The sequence below is a fragment of the Mauremys mutica genome, unplaced genomic scaffold (genome assembly GCF_020497125.1).
Source record: "Mauremys mutica isolate MM-2020 ecotype Southern unplaced genomic scaffold, ASM2049712v1 Super-Scaffold_100409, whole genome shotgun sequence".
Classification (NCBI taxonomy): Eukaryota; Metazoa; Chordata; order Testudines; family Geoemydidae; genus Mauremys; species Mauremys mutica.
The window spans coordinates 112624-135094 of NW_025423334.1; the positions used below are offsets into that span (position 1 = coordinate 112624).

At 44.8% G+C, this 22471-nt stretch overlaps 1 protein-coding gene across 2 annotated transcripts in view; it reads right to left on the bottom strand.

Annotated features, from left to right (window-relative positions):
* The window catches only part of LOC123361205 (melanotransferrin-like), a 71381-nt gene extending 50025 nt beyond the window's left edge, over window positions 1-21356 (bottom strand). Inside the window, exons 1-3 of one of the 2 annotated variants that reach the window (XM_045001336.1) lie at window positions 21272-21356; window positions 10555-10771; window positions 2162-2316 (exon numbers count right to left, since the gene is read on the bottom strand). In XM_045001336.1, the coding sequence (XP_044857271.1) occupies window positions 2162-2316; window positions 10555-10600 (201 nt within the window). In that variant the 5' untranslated portion in view covers window positions 10601-10771; window positions 21272-21356. Of the gene's footprint in view, window positions 1-2161; window positions 2317-10554; window positions 10802-21271 lie in introns of those variants that run through there. The other variant, XM_045001337.1, reaches the window with a different exon arrangement.
* Between the last annotated feature and the right edge of the window lie 1115 nt (window positions 21357-22471).

Consider the following 22471-nt stretch of genomic DNA (forward strand, 5'->3'; position numbering starts at 1 on the left):
AGGAGAACAGGGCCCAGAAGGCAGACTAAAGAAAAGCCCATGAAACATGGAAGACCTTTTCATTTGTTGGGACTTTTTAGTTGGTTTGTGACTTGGCTGGAGGGCCACCTCACATCTCCAACACTGGCCCATACATGTGGAGTATATTAAGGAGTCCAGAGAAACTGAGGCACAGTGCTGCAGAGGCACCGCTGGCCCCCAAGGGGGTGCTTGGGAGGTGGCTGACCCTGTCACATGACAGTTAGATGCATAAATCCCCCTCGAGAGAATTAGACCTGCTGAGCTTAATTTGTGGAAACTTTACATCTCAGTGTATAAACTTGGGGTAGTCTGCTTCCTAAATCTCTTCTCTATCAGATACTACAGTGTCACAGCTCTGCCATTACTCTGGTTCATTGTTGCTCCAGATAAGTGGAAATAATGAATGCCATGAAGAGGTTTTCTACATAGCAACACAGAACCTGATACTCTCAGTCTCGTACTGAGCTGAGAAGGATCATGGTTGTTGTAGCCTTTGTGTTGGAAGTGTAAAGGAATTGCTGGACCAGTGTGGTTTGTGTTTATCCGTCTGCAACAAAATCTCTTAGAAATTCCATGACAGAATCTTTTACCTGGGCATGTGCTGATCGGGATCCACTTGGATTATTACATTCAGCACATGATTTAGATCTTGCCTTCTTTTCCCCCTGCATCACAGAAGCAGCTGCATTTTATTGCTGCGTAAAGTGTCTTCTATTTTTATAAGATCAAATCTCAAGGTTCTTGTTTCAATTTTAGTCAGCCCCAGGAATTTGAGTATGGCTTTTGTAAAATTTGAGTAGGCCTCAAGATTTAGTTGAGTATTAATATTTTGCATTTATTTAGCAGCTTGCATCTGAGGATATCAATTTTTTTTATAAGCATGTATTAATTAAGCCTCACTATGTGGTAGGGAAGTATAATTATCCCTCTTCTGCAGATGGGGCACAGAAATTACCTGTTCCTTCCCAAGGTCACAAATAATGTATGTGAATGAAGTATTATCTGTTTCACTGAGGCTGAGCAATATGACTAAGCCCTTTGGACTAACCTCTGTTAATGCTGCCTACCAAGTCTTTTTGCTGTTTGTGTCAAACATGTACTGTAGGGTATTAATAAACACTTAGCTCTTCTCTAGCACTTTCTCTGCTCCAAGTGCTTTACACATATTTATTAATTGGCCAAGTGAAGCAAGACACTACACTCAATTTGATGGCATTGTCCCTGAAATGGAGGTGGGTGGGAAGGTAGCACACACACAGAACTTGGGGGGAGAATGGACGGATGCAAGGAGTCCATGTTGTGCACAATGAGCTCTGCTGACAGAAGCAACAAAGATTACAACCCTTTAGTTAAATCTCACAGCAACCCTATGCGGTAAGTAGTTAGAATTATCCCTGTTTTACAAATAAGGATGCTGAGGCAGAGAGGTTAAGTGACATGTCTATGGCCACAGAGGGAGTCTATGCCAGAATTAAACATTTCCTAATTTCCAATCCTGTGGTTCTAAGCACTTGCCCATGATTATGCACTATCCCTCCACAACTCCCTTCCAAGGAGAGTGTTATACAATTGCCTGAATTAGAGGATCTTTCTTTTAAAGGGAAGATTTAAGGCTCTTGTTCATATCCCCAGTGACTGGGTCACAAAGTATCTGGATGAACAGAAAAGACAGGATCATCTTTTGTTTTAAACCTCAAACAGTCTTATCTACTGAATGCATAATAAATAAACTAACTAACTAACTCCCAAGGCAGGGGATCTTTAAAAGTATAAACACCTGTACAAGAATATGCATCTGCCTGATTTTACCAGAAACTCAATGCAGAACAGTCTACTTTAGTGACTGGAACAACTGTTTTCCCTCTGTTGCTTATTTTCCCGTAAAGAAAGACAAGGTGGGTGAGATAATAGCTTTTAGTGGACCAACTTCTGTTAATGAGCGAGATAAGCTTTTGAGCTACACAGAGCTCTTCTTCAGGTCTGGGAAAGGTACCCTAAGTGTCACAGCTAAATACAAGGTCGAACAGCTCATGTAGCATAAATACTTAGTACATATTCTAAGGGACCATGCAAGGTGAAGTGGCCCAATAAGGCACAGCAAGAAGCTATATTGACACTAATGTAATGACTTCAAACTCACCTTGATCATATGGGTGCAGTTAATGGCCGAGCTGCCACTAACACACAATACATTGGGAAGGATGTTGGCATCAGTGAAGGCTGCCCTCATGTCATTACACTTGGCCTGTTCTTGCTCAGAGATCGTGCACCACCTCACATGCTGCAGGCTCAGAGCTGAAACAAAGCACCAAGGAAAATCTCTATTATCAAACAATGCCTTTATAGCTGCGCTCCCTGCATACTGATTACAGAATGGCCAGACCACAGAAATTCATGGTCTGTTCAAAGCTATGGCCTTAGGGCCCACTCCTGTTTTCATTCAAATCAATGAGAGTTTTGCCATTGACTTAAATGGGAGCAGGAATGGGTCCAGCTCTCATATTGCCACATGCTGATATAGGTGCTGCATGCACAACAAAGCAGATAAGTACATACAAAGAATCCACAACACCTATGAGAATGATACAACCTTGTTTCCTGTGTATTGTATTTATTCACTCTCCACAGTTCCCTTAATTGTGTGGCAAAAAGTTGAGCTTTGATGTAGCTAGCACAGTTCTACTCTGAGGACCTTCTAGGATTTGTTAACCTGAAACTGCTAGAGATATTGAAAATTATCAGCAGTAAAATTCAATCACGTAAGACATGATATCTTGGGTTTATGTAACTTTTTATTATTATGAAGAAAAGGACGTACAGTACAAAAATATTAATTTAAACTACATACAGAGCAAGAGTAGTGATATTTAGAGTGAAACATTTGGCCTGAGAGCTGTTGTATCCATCTGTCTGTAGAATCACTATGAATCTGGGGCAAATTCAGAAGGTTTTATCCTCAACCTTAATAGATGGAATAATTGTTTAAAATAACACTGGGCAGCAAATGGCTCCCACAGAGAAGTCCCAGTCTAGCATAGCATGATATACTGGCTTGGGTCAAGCCCAGTCTCTTTAGCTGCTTAAACAAACAAACAAAACAATCCCTGATGCTCAGAGACCATGGCATAAGAATTGGAAGAGAGCAGAAGAGAAAAGTTGCTCCCATGATATTGCACTGTAAGAGGCCCTTGCCCCAGTCACTCAATGAGATATACAAATAAATACATGGGAGCAAGTCAGACATGACAGATTTCAGTTACCAACGAAGGAAACTGATCTGGCAATCTAAACTGTACCTGCAAAAACTGCAACACTGTTGTTTGGGTAAACAGATATTTGCATATGTAAATTGGGTAACTATACATGCAAACGAGCATATCAACTAATCACTAGCTACAACCAGATTTTGTACATGTAGCTGGCCTATGTGCCTTATTCACAAACAAAAATTCAATACACACTTTTACAATTTTGACATTTTATGGACTCGGGTCAGGGTTTGCTCTCATTCGCTTGCTACTTGAGGTCTCCTCCCTTTTAGCCTCTCTCCAAACCTAATTTAGCTTGTACTCGTCCACAGTGGCTGTACAGTTGATAGCCTGTATCAGAGTTTGCTGCCTTTGTTGAGACTATCCCACCAGCACTCAACAGGCAGGGGCTATGACAAATTTTCCAGTTTGAAAAACTCTGGGTGCTGCAAATCAAACAACATCACTAATGCCATAAGCTTTGCACCACACCAGTCACTAAAACAGAGAGCCTGATTTTACCTACACCACTGTAACTCAGGAATAACTCTACTGATGACAGTAGTCTAAAACCAGTGATGACAGTGACTTTACTAAGTCACTAGAAAAAAAGACCCAGAAACCTGACATTTCTCAACCAATTTTTAGACCACCATGCATTACTGAAGAGAGAAGCAAGCTTCTCATGAGGCCACTAAGCTATAGGAGGTCTGAGACCATAAGAATGACCATATTGGGTCAGACCAATGGACCATCTAGCTCAGTAGCCTGTCTTCCAACAGTGGCCAATGCCAGGGACTTCAGAGGGAATGAACAGAAGTCTTAGCCCTGGTCTACACTACGAGTTTAGGTCGAATTTAGCAGCATTAGATCGATTTAACCCTGCACCATCCACACAACGAAGCCATTTTTGTCATCTTAAAGGGCTCTTAAAATCGATTTCTGTACTCCTCCCCGACGAGGGGATTAGGGCTGAAATCGACCTTGCTGGGTCTAATTTGGGGCAGTTGATGCAATTCGACGGTATTGGCCTACAGGAGCTATCCCGGAGTGCTCCATTGTGACTGCTCTGGACAGCACTCTCAACTCAGATGCACTGGCCAGGTAGACAGGAAAAGCCCCTCAAACTTTTTAATTTAATTTCCTGTTTGGCCAGCATGGCGAGCTCAGAGGTGACCATGCAGATCTCTTCAGCAGAGATGACTATGGAGTCCCAAAATCACAAAAGCGCTCCAGCATGGACTGAATGGGAGGTACTGGATCTGATCGCTGTATGGGGAGAGGAATCCGTGCTATCAGAACTCCGTTCCAAAAGACAAAATGCCCAAATATTTGAAAAAAATCTCCAAAGGCATGAAGGACAGAGGTTATAACAGGGAGCCGCAGCAGTGCCGCGTGAAACTTAAGGAGCTCAGGCAAGCCTACCAAAGAACCAGAGAGGCAAATGGCCGCTACGGGTCAGAGCCCCAGACATGCCACTTCTATGATGCGCTGCATGCCATTCTAGGGGGTGCCCCTACAACTACCCCACCCCTGTGCGTAGACGCCATCAATGACGCCATCTCATGCAACAGGGATGCGGATTTTGGGGACGAGGAAGATGAGGAGGAGGAGGAGGTTGAAGATAGCGCACAGCAAGCAAGCGGAGAAACCATTTTCCCCAACAGCCAGGTACTGTTTATCACCCTGGAGCCAGTACCCTCCCAACCCAGGCTCCTGGACCTTGAAGGTGGAGAAGAGACCTCTGGTGAGTGTACCTTTGTAAATATAATACATCGTTTAAAAGCAAGCGTGTTTAATGATTAATTTGCCCTGAAGACTTGGGATACATTCACGGCCCATATAGCTACTGGAGAAGTCTGTTAATGTGTATGGGGCTGGAGCGGAAATCGTCCAGGGACATCTCAATGAAGCTCTCCTGGATGTACTCCCAAAGCCTTTGCAAAAGGTTTCTGGGGAGGGCAGCCTTAGTCCGTCCTCCATGGTAGGACACGGCAGGCCAGTAGCACGTAGTCTGGAATAATTGCATAACAAAGCATGGCAGCGTATGGTCCCGGTGTTTGCTGGCATTCAAGCAACATCCATTCTTTATCTCTCTGTGTCATCCTCAGGAGAGTGATATCATACATGGTCACCTGGTTGAAATAGGGGAATTTTATTAAGGGGACATTCAGAGATGGCCATTCCTGCTGGGCTGTTTGCCTATGGCTGAACAGAAATTATCCCCGCTGTTAGCCATGTGGTGGGGGGGAGGGGTGAAGCGATCATCCCAGAGAATTGCGTGTGTGTGTGTGTGTGTGTGTGTGTGTGTTGGGTTTGTGCTGCATGTTAACTCGAAAACTGCATGCCCTCCTTTTAAATGGCCAACCCAATGGGTGCTTGGTGTGGGAAATGAGGGCGCTGCTGTTTGAAACCATTCCCACATGTTATGAAGGTTAACGAAGCCAAAAGACTGTGGCTTACTATGTCTGCCTGCAAGCCGAATTCTGTTGCCCGCTGGCCCTGTGTGTGAGATTTCTCACACCAAACCAGCAAGCCCTCAATATAAGAGGCAAAATGCCCTGCTGCGCTCTTCTAACCGCCCTGGTGTCTGGCTGCGCGTAATCAGCGGCCAGAAGATTTGTCTCAACCTCCCATCCCGCCATAAACATCTCCCCCTTACTCTCACAGAGATTGTGGAGCACGCAGGAAGCAGTAATAATGATGGGAATATTGGTTTCGCTGAGGTCTAACCGAGTCTGTAAACTGTCCCAGTGCACTTTTAAACGTCTAAATGCATATTCTTCCACCATTCTGCACTTGCTCAGCCTATAGTTGAACTGCTCCTTACTACTGTCCAGGCTTCATGAGCCATGGCAGCAAGGGGTAGGGTGGGGTAGGTGCGACCGCACGGTGCTGCCAGCTAGGAGAGCAGACTGAGGCAGAAGCCTGCAGCTCACAATAGTCCAGGCAGGACTGAATCTCCATGAGATGAAATTTAAAGAAGAGAATGACCTGGAGTTACTCCCATTTATGTCCAGGTGCCCCTGACCAACCTCACCAAGGTCTGCCAGGAGCACTATGGAGATGACGATGACGGCGAGCAGTCGTACTGAACCATCTACTGCCGCGGAGGCAAGGAGCTGCTGCTGTGTACCAATGCAGTACCACGTCTTCCAACAGCACCCAGGAGACATATGGTGATGGTGAACTGAGTGTGGTCCATGCTTGCCGTGGTATGTCATCTGCATGGGTAACCCAGGAAAAAAGGCACGAAATGATTGTTTGCCGTTGCTTTCACTGGGGAGGGAAGGCTTATGACATGTACACAAAACCACATGCGACAATGTTTTTGCCCCATCAGGGCCTCAGTACTGTGGATGCACTCTGCCGATTTAATGCACTTAGTGGGGACACAAACAATCGACTGTATAAAATCGATTTCTAAAACATCGACTTCTATAAAAATCAACCTAATTTCATAGTGTAGCCATACCCTTAGTAGAAAACATAAGGCGGGACAGTTTGGCTTTGCATTAGGTGATCAGACAATTCATGGAATCTCAAGTGACCTTGGGAGAACAGGGATACACATTGTATTCTTTATTAATCCACTTACAAGTTAACAATCATTTTTTCCTTCCTTTTGGAAGCTTGTAGAATCCCATAGTCAAAGGCAGTGTTCACTCTGATTATTTACGTTCACGTGCAGAATGAATTTTGTTATGTACGCTAATATGCAGGTGATGTGTGGCAGGGGCGGGGCCAAGAGGTTCAGGGTGTGGGAGGGAGCTCAGGGCTGGGGCAGAGGGTTGGCGTGCGATTGGGGTGAGGACTCTTGGTGGGGCCAGGGATGAGGGGCTTGGAGTGCAGGCTGCCCCAGGACTGTGGTGGGGAGAGAGGAGTCTCCCCAGCCCTCTCTTGCTGCAGCAGCTTGGGGCCAGGGGAGAGGCACCTCTCCTTGGTCACGGCAGCTCCAGCAGGCCTGGGCTGGGCCAGGCTGTGGGAACAGCACCTCTCCTCGGCTGCAACAGCTCCGGCAGGACTGGGCTGGGCCGGGGGGAGGGACACGTCTCCCCAGACATGGCAGCTTTGGCTAGGCTGGGGAAGGGGCGCCTCTCCCTGGCTGCAGTAGCTCTGACTGGGCTGGGCTGGGCTGGAGGAGGGGTGCCTCTCCCTGGCCGTGGCAGCTCCAGCAGGGCTGGGCCAGGGGAGAGGCACCTCTCCCTGCCTGTGTAGCGCTTGGTAGCCTGCCACACGGTCACACAGCTTAGAGGGAACTTAGGTCAAAGGCTCCACTTTTTTCTTATGTGCAAAACTATTTCATTTTCAATTTTTCATTAATGCCTCAGAACATGTGGATAAATGCTGTTCTCCAATCTCTATGTTCCTGTGTCTGATACAAGGGTCTGTGAAGATAAGGCTGCATTGGGCAAAGTGTATGATCACCTCTTATTCACATTTATTTGTGAGATGAAAGATAAAAGGCCCCTGCCTAGCTCCACATTCTTCTAGCACAGGGGTGGCCAACCTGAGCCTGAGAAGGATTTACCAATGTACATTGCCAAGGAGCCACAGTAATATGTCAGCAGCCCACATCCGCTCCCTGGCCACCAGCGCCTCTCCTCTGCCGACAGCCCCCAACAATCAGCACCTACTCCCCCCTCAGCAATCAGCTGGTTCATATGCGCAGGAGGCTATGGGGGGAGCGGGGAGAAGTGAGGGCATGGCAGGCTCAGGGGAAGGGGTGGAGTGGGGGCAGGGCTTGGGGCAGAGCAGGGGCTTGAGCAGTGAGCACTCTCCAGCACATTGGAAAGTTAGCATCTATAGCTCCAGCCCCGGAATCAGTGGCTACGTAATCTCTGAAGAGTCCCATGTGGCTCTGGAGCCACGTGTTGGCCATCCCTGTTCTAGCATGTGCAATGAAATAGCATGAATCCACCTCTTTCTTCCTCACTCTGCTTACGGGGGCTTAACTGAAGTTTCTCTCTTGCCAAACTGCAGCTTTTCTCCCAGCATCTGGCCAGGTGCCTACTTGTAACAGAGGATGCCTTTTAATCTTCCAGTGGGAGTTAACCCATTTGAGGTGGGGCTAGGAACACAAAGATGACTTGTGGTTTGAGTTCTCTGCTACAGCTGGCCAAGCATGCATTAAAACAGCAAGCTAGTCTCTGAACCCAAGTTTACTCAGTTTTCTGGTCTTCCGCAGAGGTACACTAACTATGAGATGGTGAGGGCTAGTAACTTCCATCTGAAATACATTCCTAGGTCCTATATTAGTATAGTCTCACCATCAGACAGGTAAACAGCCAATTTCCTCCTTTAGCAACAAAACAATACTAGTGTTGTGCAGTAGTGATGTAATATACTGCAACTTACACACGTGTCAGGAAAACGTTTGGGGCTGTTGATATTCTGTGGGACTTTCAACAGGAGCCAACTCAAAGAGGACTAAAACAAGATCATTTTACACATAAACAGAGCATCTTTCTTTCTGAAGAATTTCAAAGTGCTTTAGAGATAGCCAGCAAGGAGGCATAAGAACAGTCAATGCACCTTTGGACTCCTGGACATTCCAAGCAAAACTGTTGACATTTCTCTCTCTCTCTCTGCCCTGTGCTCATTGGCTGTTTGCTCCAACCCTACCGCTCTGTCTCCCCTCCCCTCCAGTTTCTTCAGCACAAATTCACTCCACAGCTGCCCCCTCTCCTCTTGCCCTTCCGTTCAGCTGATCCCCTCCTAAGTAAACCCACCCACTCCTTCAAAGGAGAAACCAAACTTGTGGAATTAACATGGCATTTGCCACTACCCTATGTTCACTTTGTGTTCTACCCCTTCCAGCACCCTGTAGCTGTCTTGTCTATTTAGTCTCTTTGTACTCTACCTTCTGTCTGTAGCCATCTGTTGCTGTTTCTTGTCTTATACTTAGATTGTAAGCTCTCTGGAACAGGGACTATCTTTTTGTTCTGTGTTTGTACAGCACCTAGCACAATGTGGCCCTGGTCCACAACTGGAGCTCCTAGGCACTACAGTGACAAAAATAATAATAAAAAATGCAATCACCTCAGGGGTGAGGGAAAGGCAACACAAAGCATGGTGCATAACAGAAAAGGTTGGGGATATTAGGGTGTCATGGATCCACAGAATCTATGCTATGCCCCAGCTTTTAAACAGACCTTTGGAGGAAAAGTGTGCCAGATCCCCAAGGGGATCCCACTTCTTCGTAAGGGTAGGCCATGGGATTGCAACACCTCTGCAACAGAGCCTCTCGGTGCCAGCACTCCTGCTTCACACCCATGAGCGCTGTCCACCAAGTCCAACTGAGCTAGTCTCTGACCAGGAGTCTTTACACTCTTCAGGGAACCACACATCTCAGCAAGTATTGGCAGTTACACTAGGTAGCCTTTTAAAAACAGAGTAGTCAACTGGCATTATTAGTCAACTGGCATTTATTAGCATAGCGTAATAAAGGTTAAGACATAGTCAATTCTGGACAAGCCAGTATTCCACCCAGCCAAGCTACCATGGACTCCATTTTTGGCCCTCTCCCTCTTTGTCAGTCTCACCTGAGAACTGCTGTCTCTTTCCCAAAAGCCAACTCTAATCCCAGCCACCTGACACATTTCAGTCCATTGTCCAACACTTGCAGACCCATGCTGAGTTCACATATTCCACCTGGCAGAGATTTCCATAGATATGTATCAATTGTTCAGTCCTTGAGTTTCCCATTGTCTTTGTGGTCCCTCCACTGATATAGGTCTATTGTAGCCAGTTTTTTAATAAGCCATTCATTCCACTCCACACACTTACATGACACAACACCTCATGTTTCCTGCTCTGCCCCACGAGCAGCTTTTTAACGCTTCTGCAATCACTGAGTAGCAATGAAAAGTACAGAGGGAATCCAAGGCACATAATGGAATCATAAAATACATTACAGCAAATTCTCACAGTGCAATCACCTACAAAAAATGTGTCCGGGGGAGCTGTAATGTCCATGGAGAGCAGATGGGACCAAGGTCCCATCTGAAACAGCCAGACAAAATAAACAGCGTGGGATCAACAGAAGAAATAGACTCAATGTGGACAAAGTATAATATTTGATACCAATGAGAGATGGGGAAAAAAGATCATTTTGGTCCAACTCAGCTGCCTGTTTTCCCACCATATTCCTCCCTCCTTCAGAAATAAAGTGATTCTTAAATTATTTTAATTCCCTTTGTGCTGTATCATCTCACAGACTAGTCAACCCTAGAGGTACCAAGTGGCCCAGTGAACTTTTCCCTCAAGATTAGCAGGCACTTACCAGTGTGAAAGAAGCAGAGATGATAAAATATGCCCAGAAAGTTCATGATGAAGTCTGCGTGTTCTCTGCTCCGTCTCCAGCCTTCAGAATTCCAGCGATCAATGCTTTTATAGTATATTCTGGTCAGTCTGCTCCTCTTCAGGCCACTCCTTGTTGGAAATCAAGACCCTCACGCTGCATAACAATTACTCTTTGTTACGCCAGCACACATCTTATTCTAAAGGGAGAGGAAAAAACTGCATCCGTTTGTATTTCCTTTTCAAGGCTGAAGTTAATATAAACTACAAATGCAAAATTCCTGAGACACTGGAGCAAATTATGACCTGTCATTGCTTAAGCACCACCTAGTGGGTCAGATGTGTAATAACATGTTGATCATGGGTGTAGAGTGAGATTGTGAAATAAAGTGTTCAGGAACTTTTGTTTTGTTTTGAGCATATATTCCTATCAAGCTTTTTCCACATGGAGATCGGGAAGTGCACGTTGATGCAGTTATACCCTTCACTCAATATACCTGTCACTTATCACAGGCACAGTGGGCTTGATTCACAAAAGAACTTCTACCTGCCACTTTAGGTGCCTAAATGCCAGAAGCAGGTCCCACTGGGATTCACAAAACCCCCACTACGCTGCTGCCAAAAGCTCTAGCTACTTAAGCTCCCTTGGTGCCTAAGTTTTTGCTTCTGTGCATGTGAACTGCTACTTCCATCTAGCCATCCAGATGTCTAAGCCCAACTGTGATGCACAAACCAGAAGATTGCCCTTTGTTTTTGTTTGCCTTATTTTGTATAGTTATAGAATTCTGGCACCATTTGTTTTTAATTGTAAGCTTGTCCTGTATGTTGGCCTGTGTTGTGCGTTGTGTGACATGACTACTTTTTATTATTTTTATTTTGTTGCAACAAAAGTCAAGTTTATACCTTTAAAAATATATAAGTAGTACCACACTATTTTAAAATTATGGCTGGGTTATAACCATCATATTATTACAATTTTTTATCAAAGTTCACAGTTATAAATATATGTACATATATCGCTGCCCCAACAAATAATGCAATTGCAAACAAAAATAATTTTCTTTTATTAATCACGGTTTTGTTTTTCATTTTTTTATTCAAAGAAGCAAAAATGTAAGGGGAAACCTCAACATTAAGGTTAAGGTAATATTAACAAAATGTTAATTTCTTGTCTGGGTTTTTATAAACTTGTTTGCACTTCTAAAAATAGTGATAAACATGTTTAAACATAACAACTTATGCCTAAAGCTAACCAAACAATTTCAACAGGGTTCTACCTTTTCAACATGCTTCCACCTTTGTCTCACAAACACAACCAAGTGTCAGAAAACTTTAATACCTTCAAATTATTTGCATCGACCTGTATTTAAAATTCATTTTGGTTTAATTTTTATTCTCTTTTAAGTTATATTAAAGGGAAGTAGCGGTTGTCAACGATTGTGCTTCTAAACAGTTAACAAAAATGAAATTGGTATCACAAGCAAATTAACTCTAAAAAGTTGGTTAAAATTATGTTACTAACTCTTTTGCTAAAACAAAATGTTCAGCAAGGGGAAGAAATACACCTTCTCATGGAAGATTGTGACCATCTATTTTAGCAGTTAAGCATTTTATTTAGTATAAAATATTAGTACTGCTCTGCAAGTGAAAAATGAATGTCTATACAACAATTGCAAAAGTATAGCTTGTGTTATTAAAGACTTGGTCCCCATTACATCGTAAACAAACTACGTTCATCAGAGTATTAAATTTGGATTACTGAAAACATGAAGAGATGTAAAACAAACAAAAAACTTTATTATGTTAACTAACTAGCTGTTTAAGGTTGCATCCCACAAACCCAAGACACCAGAAGATATCACACCACAAAAACACCAGGTGATATCGGTATACAGTGAAGAAATCCCCCAAGCACCAAGAAAAATGAAGTGCTTTATAAATACGAGGTTGGTCAAATACACTTCAATTTACCATATATGAACAATTAAGTTGGCAATTGGTTACTGTCCATTCAGTAGGTTAGCTGAAAGGTAGCATCCATAAACAACAACTGGATCTACGTCAACTACTGGTGTATCACAGAGCAATGCAATCCATGGAACAGAGAAACTAGCAGGTCCTGTTTTCTGCCCAGGAGAGTTTACCAGAGGGTGACAACCAGCAGTAAGAGTAACCTATAACACCAATGGGCAGTACTGTGTAGTAATTACAAGACATTTATATATAAAGGCCTCATTTGTAGGGTCACTACTTCAAATTTCTGTTTTACTTCTTGTAGCAGGGTGGACCCCTGCTCCTGCCCTGAGGGGTTTAAAAGCGGCCTGGCAGGGCTTGAGAGCGGTGGCTCTAAAAGCTGGGCTGATTGGGGAAGTGGCTGCAGCTGGGCCAGGCCCCATCAGGCCCAGCTGGCCCCTATAAGAGGCTATGAGCCAGAAGCCCAAGTAGACAGGCTTCCTCTGCCTGAAGAGGGAGAAGGGTCTGGCTGCAAGGAGCTACAGACAAAGTACCTGAGGGAAGCAGGGCCGGGGACAGGCTGAGAAGCTCCAGCCTGGAAAGCCCCAGGCTGTGGCCTAGCATTGGGCTAACAGGTACTGGGGGTTGCAGAGGGCAGCCCAGGGTAGGCCAAGGCAGCAGGTCCAAACCCTCCTTCCAGTGATGAGTAGGCTGATACTGCAGTCTGCTCCAGGGTGTGGGGGCTAGACAATGACTGGCAGTAGCCATACGCTGAGGCAAGGTGGGGATAGAGGATGGGGGTTCCCTGAGGAGGAGAGACTCTGAGAGGAAAGGGGTTACTGCCAGGGGGCAGCACCCCCCATGTAAAAGGGCACTCGGTCCAGGGAGGGACACAGGGGGCCTGAGGACAGGCGGATCACCAGCCTGCAGAAGGTGCTCCAGAGATCGAACAGAGCTAATTCCCGGAGTCACCAGCAGGAGGCGCCGCAGGGGTGAGTCTGACCCATCTACACTTCTCATATACTTATTACTGAGGGATACACAGAGGGAACACACGCTTGCAGCCGACTGTTATCAACATTGGACAGAACAGAGCACCAGACCAGTGACGTCTGACAACATCTCAGTCAGAAATAGACTTGAACTGGGGGTCTCCCACATCCAGGTGAGTGCTAAAACGTACTCCTCTGCCAGGCTTCTTGCAAAAACAGCCTAGGTGTCTAACTCTAAGAAAGGGGCTAACAAGCAAATGGAGCAACCCTCACCTTAGGTATCAAACTGCCTGAGAGGGAATGGGCCTTAGGTCACAATCCTCACCTTAGCAACTACCATTGGCTGGGTTAGGTAGAGTGCCACCTATCATACTGGCTTTTGTGAATCCAACGCTCAGGCAATAACTCTCCCCCGTCATTGTATAGAGTGCCTAACTCATGCTTTGTGAATCCAAGTGATTTTCTAGACACCTGAATCCCTTTGTGAATCTAGTCCAGTGTTGTTACAATTCACACAATCCTATTAAGAATAAACACAAATAATAAGCAAACTTTCGCATGATGATAAGTGATGGGTAAAGGCAAACAAATAAACAGTGACAAGTTTTTAAAGTGCTTGTACATAAATGCTAGAAGTCTAAATAATAAGGTGGCTGAACTAGAGTGCCTTGTGTTAAAGGAGGATATTGATATAATAGGCATCACAGAAACCTGGTAGACTGAGGACAATCAATGGGACACAATCATTCCGGGGCACAAAATATATCGGAAGGACAGAACAGGTCGTGCGAGGGAGAGGGGGAGGGAGTGGCACTATATGTGAAAGAAAATGTAGAATAACATGAAGTACAAATCTTAAGTGAATCCACATGTTCCTTAGATTCTCTATGGATAGTAATTTCATGCTCTAAGAATATAACATTAGGAATCTATCATCGACCACCTGACCAGGACAGTGATAGTGACGATGAAATGCTAAGGGAAATTAGAGAGGCTATCAAAATTAAGAACTCAATAATAGTGGGGGATTTCAATTATCCCCATATTGACTGGGAACATGTCACCTCAGGATGAAATGCAAAGACAACATTTCTTGATACTTTAAATGATTGCTTCTTGGAGCAGCTGGTACGGGAACCCATAAGGGGAGAGGCAACTCTAGATTTAATCCTGAGTGAAGCGCAGGAGCTGGTCCAAGAGGTAACTATAATAGGACCGCTTGGAAATAGTGACAATAATATAACAACATTTAACATCCCTGTGGTGGGAAGAATATCTCAACAGCCCAACACTGTGGCATTTAATTTCAAAAAGGGGAACTATGCAAAAATGACAGGATTAGTTAAACAGAAATTAAAAGGTACAATGACTAAAGTGAAATCCCTGCAAGCTGCATGGATGCTTTTCAAGGACACCATAATAGAGGCCCAACTTAAATGTATACCCCAAATTAAAAAACACAGTAAGAGAACTAAAAAAGAACCACCGTGGCTTAACCACCATGTCAAAGAAGCAGTGAGAGATAAAAAGACTTCCTTTAAAAAGTGGAAGTCGAATCCTAGTGAGGTAAATAGAAAGGAGCATAAACACTGCCAAATTAAGTGTAAAAATGTAATAAGAAAAGCAAAGAGATATATCTATCTTATAGAACTGGAAAGGACTCTGAAAGGTCATCCAGTCCAGCCCCTTACCTTCACTAGCAGGATTAAGTACTGATTTTGCTCCAGATCCCTAAGTGGCCCCTTCAAGAATTGAACTCATTACCCTGGGTTTAGCAGACCAATGCTCAAACCACTGAGCTATCCGTCCTAAACCGCTGAGCTTTGAAGACTGGCTAGCCAAAAACTCAAAAGGTAACAAAACATTTTTTAAGTATATCAGAAGCAGGAAGCCTGCTAAACAACCAGTGGGGCCCCTGGACAATCGAGATACAAAAGGAGCGCTTAAAGATGATAAAGTCATTGCAGAGAAGCTAAATGGATTCTTTGCTTCAGGCTTCACAGCTGAGGATGTTAGGGAGATTCCCAAACCTGAGCCGGCTTTTGTAGGTGACAAATCTGAGGAATTGTCACAGATTGAAGTGTCACTAGAGGAGATTTTGGAATTAATTGATAAACTTAACAGTAACAAGCCACCGGGACTAGATGGCATTCACTCAAGAGTTCTGAAAGAACTCAAATGTGAAGTTGCAGAACTATTAACTATGGTTTGTAACCTGTCCTTTAAATCAGCTTCGGTACCCAATGACTGGAAGTTAGCTAATGTAACACCAATATTTAAAAAGGGATCTGGAGGTGATCCCGGCAATTACAGACCAGTAAGTCTAACGTCAGTACCGGGCAAATTAAGAATAAAATTGTCAGACACATAGAAAAACATAAATTGTTGGGAAAAAGTCAACATGGTTTCTGTAAAGGGAAATCGTGTCTTACTAATCCATTAGAGTTCTTTGAAGGGGGTCAACAAACATGTAGACAAGGGGGATCCATTGGACACAGTGTACTTAGATTTCCAGAAAGCCTTTGACAGGGTCCCTCACCAAAGACTCTTACATAAATTAAGCTGTCATGGGATAAAAGGGAAGGTCCTTTCATGGATTGAGAACTGGTTAAAAGACAGGGAACAAAGGATAGGAATAAATGGTAAATTCTCAGAATGGAGAGGGGTAACTAGTGGTGTTCCCCAAGTGCCAGTCCTAGACCAATCCTATTCAACTTATTCATAAATGATTTGGAGAAAGGGGTAAAAAATGTGGTGGCAAAGTTTGCAGATGATACTAAACTACTCAAGATAGTTAAGACCAAAGCAGATTGTGAAGAACTTCAAAAAGATCTCACAAAACTAAGTGATTGGGCAACAAAATGGCAAATGAAATTTAATGTGGATAAATGTAAAGTAATGCACATTGGAAAAAACAACCCCAACTATACATACAATATAATGGGGGCTAATTTAGCGACAATGAATCAGGAAAAAGATCTTGGAGTTATTGTGGATAGTTCTCTGAAGACATCCACTCAGCGTGCACTGGCGGTCAAAAAAACAAACAGGATGTTAGGAATCATTAAAAAGGAGATAGAGAATAAGACAGAGTATCTTATTACCCTTATATAAATTGATGGCACGCCCAAATCTTGAATACTGCATACAGATGTGGTCTCCTCAATTCAAAAAAGATATACTGGCATTAGAAAAGGTTCAGAGAAGGGCAACTAAAATGATTAGGGGTTTAGAATGGCTCCAATACAAGGAGAGATTAAAGAGGCTATGACTTTTCAGCTTGGAAAAGAGGAGACTAAGGGGGGATATGACAGAGGTCTATAAAATCATGAGTGGTGTGGAGAAGGTGAATAAGGAAAAGTTATTTACTTGTTCCCATAATATAAGAACTAGAGGCTACCAAATGCAATTAATGGGCAGCAAGTTTAAAACAAATAAAGGAAGTTCTTCTTCACACAGCGCACAGTCAACTTGTGGAACTCCTTGCCTGAGGAGGTTGTGAAGACTAGGACTATAATAGCGTTTAAAAGAGAACTGGATAAATTCATGGAGGTTAAGTCCGTAAATGGCTATTAGCCAGGATGGGTAAGGAATGGTGTCCCTAGCCTCTGTTTGTCAGAGGATGGAGATGGATGGCAGGAGAGAGATCACTTGATCATTATCTGATAGGTTCACTCCCTCTGTGGCATTGGCCACTGTCAGAAGACAGGATACTGGGCTAGATGGACCTTTGGTCTGACCCAGTACGGCCGTTCTTATGTTCACTCTATACGTGGCACACGGTGTGCTGACGAAGTGTCCCATGCAGGGGCGGCTCTAGCAATTTCGCCGCCCCAAGCACGGCGGCACGCCGCGTGGGGGCGCTCTGGCGGTCGCCGGTCCCGCGGCTCCGGTGGACCTCCTGCAGACGTGCCTGCGGAGGATCCGCTGGTCCCGCGGCTCCGGTGGAGCATCCGCAGGCACACCTGCGAGAGGTCCACCGGAGCCGCCTGCCGCCCTCCCAGCAACCGGCGGAGCGCCCCCCGCGGCAAGCCGCCCCAAGCACGTGCTTGGCATGCTGGGGCCTGGAGCCAGCCCTGGTCCCATGAAATGTAATAGCAAATTATAACATTTTGATTAAGAAAATTAGTAGAGAATGATATCCCTTCTGCAGGATGATTATAGGAAGTATCTCATTCACTATGAAATTCTAGGGGCTATTGGTGTAATTTCTATACAATGCTAATGATTTAATCCATATTAATGTAACCCTTCAGAGATGTGTTGTCAGCAGCAAAAAGGGTCAGTTTAAAGGTTTTTGGGTTCCAAGCACCACCTGCTCAAGCTCCTACCCAGAAACCTGGGAAACTAGATATACCATCTTTTGCACCCTTGATAGCTATACTTCCCCCTTGTAAGTACTGAGTCCAGGGGGTTAAAACAAATAAAGCTTTATTAAAGGGGAGACAACATAACAACTTGGAAAAACCAGCAATTATTAAATTAACAATATTAAGTAAGACTCACCCTCCCCCCAAGTGTCTTAACCACAGTTCCAACCTCCATCCTCCTCTTGCAGTTGTGAGTGGATGATGCATTCTAGCTACTTTCCTCTTCTTCCCTTCATAGTTTGTTGTCCCATGTTGGTGGAGTCCAAGGATTCTGGCAAGTCAGTGCTGTCTGGGGCATTACCATTTGAACCAGCTGAGGTGATTTCAGCTTTGATTGTTGGGTAGGGAGGCCTACACCAGAGTCCTTCAAATAGACTGCTGCTCACTGTGGCTTCAGCCCAAGGTAAATCAGTGCCACCTGCATCAGTGTCACCTCTGCACCCACCCCTTTAAAGCCACCTTAGCTCTGCACCACCATCCATTGCCTCAAAGCCACCTCAGCTCCGCACCATCCAGTAGCTTGTAAGCACCTCAGCTCAGTTCTTTAGAGAGGAATGAGTGCCATACATGACCCTTAATAGAGTTCTTACCACCACAGAAGCCCTGCTGTATTAATTTAGATGGAATAAATGGTTAAAGAATCATAGAAACATAAAAAGTAACAAAGAGTCCTGTGGCACCTTATAGACTAACAGATGTATTGGAGCATAAGCTTTTGTGGATGAATACCCACTTTGTCAGACGCATGTAATGGAAATTTCCAGAGGCAGGTATAAATATGGAGGCCAGAATCAGTCTGGAGATAACGAGGTTAGTTCAATCAGGGAGGATGAGGTCCTCTTCTAGCAGTTGAGGTGTGAACGCCAAGGGAGGAGAAACTGCTTTTGTAGTTGGCTAGCCATTCACAGTCTTTGTTTAAGCCTGAGCTCATGGTGTCAAATTTGCAAATGAACTGAAGCTCAGCAGTTTCTCTTTGAAGTCTGCTCCTGAAGTTTTTTTGCTGTAGGATGGCTACCTTAAAATCTGCTATTGTGTGGCCAGGAAGGTTGAAGTGTTCTCCTACAGGTTTTTGTATATTGCCATTCCTAATATTTGACTTGTGTCCATTTAACGTAGGGACTGTCCAGTTTGGCTGATGTACATAGCAGAGGGGCATTGCTGGCACATGATGGCGTATATAACATTGGTAGGCGTGCAGGTGAATGAACCGGTGATGTTGTAGCTGAGCTGGTTAGGTCCTGTGATGGTGTTGCTGGTGTAGATATGTGGACAGAGTTGGCCTTGAGGTTTGTTGCATAGACTGGTTCCTGAATTAGAGTCTCAGACAGAGACCAACACCTACAAGATCTTCACCAAGCATTCTCAAAACTATGATACCCGCACAAGGAAATAAGGAAACAAATCAATGGAGCCAGACGTGTACCCAGAAGCCTTCTGCTGCAAGACAAGCCCAAGGAAGAAACCACCAGAACACCACTGGCCATCACCTACAGTCCTAAGCTTAAATCTATCTAACACATCATCAGTGATCTACAACCCATCCTGGACAATGATCCCTTGCTTTCACAGACCTTGGGAGGTAGGCCAGTCCTCGCCCACAGATAACCCGTCAACCCTAAGCATATTCTCACCAGCAACAACACACCGCACATAGCAACTCTAACTCAGGAACCAATCCATGCAACAAACCTCGATGCCAATAAATAAAAACAGTTAAAACATTAGAGATGTTAAAGTAATCAATTAGGCTTACATTCCCCCCGCCCCTTTTCTTTAGCTAGAAAGAGTTTTTAGAAGGAACTAAAACACCCTTGTTTGACAGTTTCTTAGATGGCATCAAACATGGCAATAAGTATCTTTTGGAGAAAAGACAAGGAGTTATTTGAGATGGGCTGGAGTTGATGATGTTGCTGTTAAAGACTGACCCCATTTCATCTTAGGTGGTGTTTGGAATTCAGCTGGAGCCACTAGAGGTAATGATGTCATCTGAGTCCCTCTCTCTGACCTGGTCAGGACATCTCTCCTCAGGATCAGGGTGACAAAGGCCCATGGTCCCAGGAGCTGGTTGTGGAGGGTGCCACGATGGTGCAGCTCACTCCGGTAACCAATTTTTCTCCCTAAGGTCTCTTTTTTAAGGCCCCACAAAGAGACTGGTGAGCAGTATAGCCCATGACCTTGTTATTTTTTTTAACCAGTTAGCCCTAACTTCTGATACACCAATTTTGGTACACTTATTTCTGATTCTACACTTTTCTTGTTTATCAGACATCATCTTAACACAGACCTTGAGTTATATCAGTAGGACTTTTTGTGTGGACTAATTCAGTCTGTGTCCCTTCATGCTTCCCCCATCATTTGTTATCAGATGTTATCATGACATCTTATCAATTTTCAATTTTTTTTAACAGTTGAACTCATAATTAGTATACAACAGCACTTCTAACACATGATATGTAGGTGGATAGATCACAATTAGCACCAATGTTCCCTCTTTTTCCATCCATGTGTGGAATAAATTTTATTATGTGCACCGAGGTATGTGCCTACATGCACCACCAGTAGAAACAAAAAACCTAGATGTAGTATATATTTTTTAAAAAGTTGCCATAGGGATAATTACTCTAGCCAGGACAGGCTAGGCATTTTAGAACTCATTACTCAAAGAATTAAATATAAGTGTAAGAGAAATAAAAATTATGAAATGCATAGACCAGTCAAAACACTAAAATAACACTTTGAAAGAATAAAATTACAGAGAATATATGTGCATTGCAGGAAGTACCAAGACGTAACAACAATAATATAAGTATGTGTGAGTGTGAAAGAGACATTGTGTGTCTGAGTGTGAGACACATACACAGAAAGCCTCGTTGGGTATGTCCACACTACCCGCCGGAGCGGCGTGTAGCGCTCAATCTATTGGGGATCGATTTATCGTGTCTCATATAGACGCAATAAATCAATCCCCAAATGCTCTGCCATTGACTCCGGAACTCCACCAGGGTGAGAGGCGGAAGCGGAGTCGACGGGAGAGCCACGGCTGTTGATCCCATGCCGTGAGGACGGGAGGTAAGTAGAGCTAAGATACGTCGACTTCAGCTACGCTATTCTCTTGGCTGAAGTTGTGTATCTTAGATCAATCCCTCCACAGTGTAGACCAGGCCTGTGTATGTGCTGGCTGCTGGGGAAAACTGTATGCTAGCTCTTTAAGACAGTCATTGAAAGCTCTCCTGCTCTGTCCTGAGCCCTGTTGTTTCCCCTCCCCCACTCTGCAGAGATGGGGTACATGGGGAGGGGGAGAGAGAGAGAGACAGTGTGAGCTGGCTGCTGGGGAAATCTCAGAAATGGTGCACTGTCTCTTTAAGAAAGGCACTCAGACACTCACCATTCAGACCACAGCAGCTCCAAGTCCTCCTGAGCCAGGCTCTTCCCTCTGCCCTGCGGAGATGGGGCACAGGGGTGGGGGGAGGGAGATACCCTGACCTCAGCTCCCTCCCTCAACCCCCTTCAGCTCTGCACAGCCAACAGGCAGGTCGGAACAACGTGGGGACGGGGGGAGGGCACCTGATCACACGCTGCCGGCTGTGCGCACTCTGCTATCAGCTGGGTGGCACTTAAATCTCTCCTGTGTAGCTGTCCAAGCACACAGCTTACAGGGAACATAGGTCAGCACTGCTGGCACCTGTCGCCAGTCCTGGCCATGCGCCCTAACCTGATTGCAGACTTTAGTCAGGTTGACCCCCCCTCACCCCAGGTACATTTGATGTAGCTCTCGGGTCCTTTCATTTCACAATAGGGACAACAGTATTTTATTGCCCTTCCTCCCCGCCCCCTCAAAGACCCACAACAAAACCACAACTGTATTATAACCAAAAGGCCCCAAACTTTCACAATGCAAATAAAGCCTCATTCAGTCATATGCTCTTGCTCACCAAGAGATGCTGGCAGAGAGCTCACTCTCATATGGAGTTCTCAAGCAGCTCTTGATCACTCTTCTCTCTATTCACCAATAGGTGTCAATAGTGAGCTCCCTACTCTACAGGACTTCAGGCCATATGGCTAGGGCCCTACCAAATTCATGGTCCATTTTTGTGAATTTTATGAGAGAGGGAGGGATAGCTCAGTGGTTTGAGCATTAGCCTGCTAAACCCAGGGTTGTGAGTTCAATCCTTGAGGGGGCCGTTTAGGGAACTGGGGTAAAGAGCTGTCTGGGGATTGGTCCTGCTTTGAGCAGGGGGTTGGACTTAGATGACCTCCTGAGGTCCCTTCCAACACTGATATTCTATGGTAATAGGATTTTAAAAATAATAAATTTCATGATTTCACCTATTTAAACCTGAAATGTCACAGTGCTGTAGGGGTCCTGACCCAAAAAGGAGTTGGGGGTGGGTGTTTTGCAAGATTATGGGGGGTGGGGGTTGCAGTACTGCTACCCTTACTTCTGCACTGTTGCTGGCAGCAGCTCTGCCTTCAGAGCTGGACAGCTGGAGAGTGGTGGCTGCTGGCCAGGAGCCCAGTTCTGAAGGCAGAGCCACTACCAACACCAGTGCAGAACTAAGGATGGCATGGTATGGTATAGCCACCC